We start from the raw sequence: 1147 nt of genomic DNA on the forward strand, positions 1-1147 counted from the left end.
CTTCCGGCTAAGAGTATTGAGCTCAGCTGCGTGCATAGTGTTGGCCAAGTTAGCGACAATACAAGCACCGATACAATTGGGGGTAAACACTATGCGATTACATGGGGATCCGCCCATCCCTCGGTCCTTCACAATAGAGTTTCAATTCCTCAGGCGCTGATCAACTCTTTGTCCGTGCCGGTCACAGCTGTGACTACCCCTCTGTTGCTGCTCTCATCGTTCGTCCTGGCCAAAATCTGCCAGTCGGCTTTCACTGAGCTGCGTGGGATCATTTTCGCCAATGTATCTCAGGATGCGTGTCGACGTAAGTAGCTTTTTTAGGAGTCTCTCCCGTGTACTTGTCCCTGCAGGCATAGCACGGAAAGCTTTCGAGCACGTCCACACTCTAGATGTTAGCTTCCTCATCGGTTCCCGCAGTGGGGAGGTCCAGGCCATCATATCGAGATCATTGCGGTCCGTAACGAGCATGCTGAATATGATGCTATTCAATGTGGGGAGTTCTGTCCGACCTTCCTCGGGATGTCTGCATGATTGTTCTTTCAGATGATACCAACAGCTCTCGAGTTCTCCCTGGTGCTATGGGTGAGTACAGGTCCTCGATAGTGGTGGCCTGCTGGACATGTCTTCTTCAGATTCTCGCCACCCATGCTGGAATACCAGCAGCTTTGATCACTACAGCGACCATGGCCGCCTATGTTGGATTCACAACGTAATCGTCCGTATGCCTCCCCCGTAGTCAGTCGATGCGTCCTCTCAGTCACTATACCACGAAGCGGAATGAGTATCGCCGGAAGATGAACGTGAGTGTCGCTGATAGGAGTTGAGCGACGATTGGTATTGCCCAATTAGATGGCCGAAAATGAAGCAAATGCTCGTCTATTGGATTCCGTCATAAACGCCGAGTCTGTGAGGTTCTTCGCAAACGAGAAGAGAGAGGCGGACCTGTACGACCAGTCCCTGGCTAGATATGAGTGAGTGCCTCGTGTGGGCTTCTGGACGATTATTCAACACTCTCGATCAACGGATACCGCATCTACTACACGAAACGGACAGTTGGACTCGCGTGGGCACGCAAGTTTGTATCGAAACGCCATGATTGACTTCGCTGTCGTCACACGCACAGCAATCTGGAGTTGGGCGGAGTGTG

General features: G+C 51.8%; 1 protein-coding gene across 1 annotated transcript; it reads left to right on the top strand.

The window, feature by feature from the left end:
- Positions 1-153: 153 nt before the first annotated feature.
- On the top strand, positions 154-975 carry Pmar_PMAR017868 (hypothetical protein; the record flags this gene model as incomplete). The annotated part of the gene is made up of 6 exons (XM_002775136.1): positions 154-304; positions 351-490; positions 544-582; positions 633-709; positions 758-800; positions 850-975. Coding segments are annotated over 6 exons (576 nt in total), but the record flags the coding sequence as incomplete, so codon positions are not given.
- Between the last annotated feature and the right edge of the window lie 172 nt (positions 976-1147).

This window comes from Perkinsus marinus (genome assembly GCF_000006405.1).
Source record: "Perkinsus marinus ATCC 50983 genomic scaffold scf_1104296956548, whole genome shotgun sequence".
In the NCBI taxonomy this organism is placed as follows: domain Eukaryota; phylum Perkinsozoa; order Perkinsida; family Perkinsidae; genus Perkinsus; species Perkinsus marinus.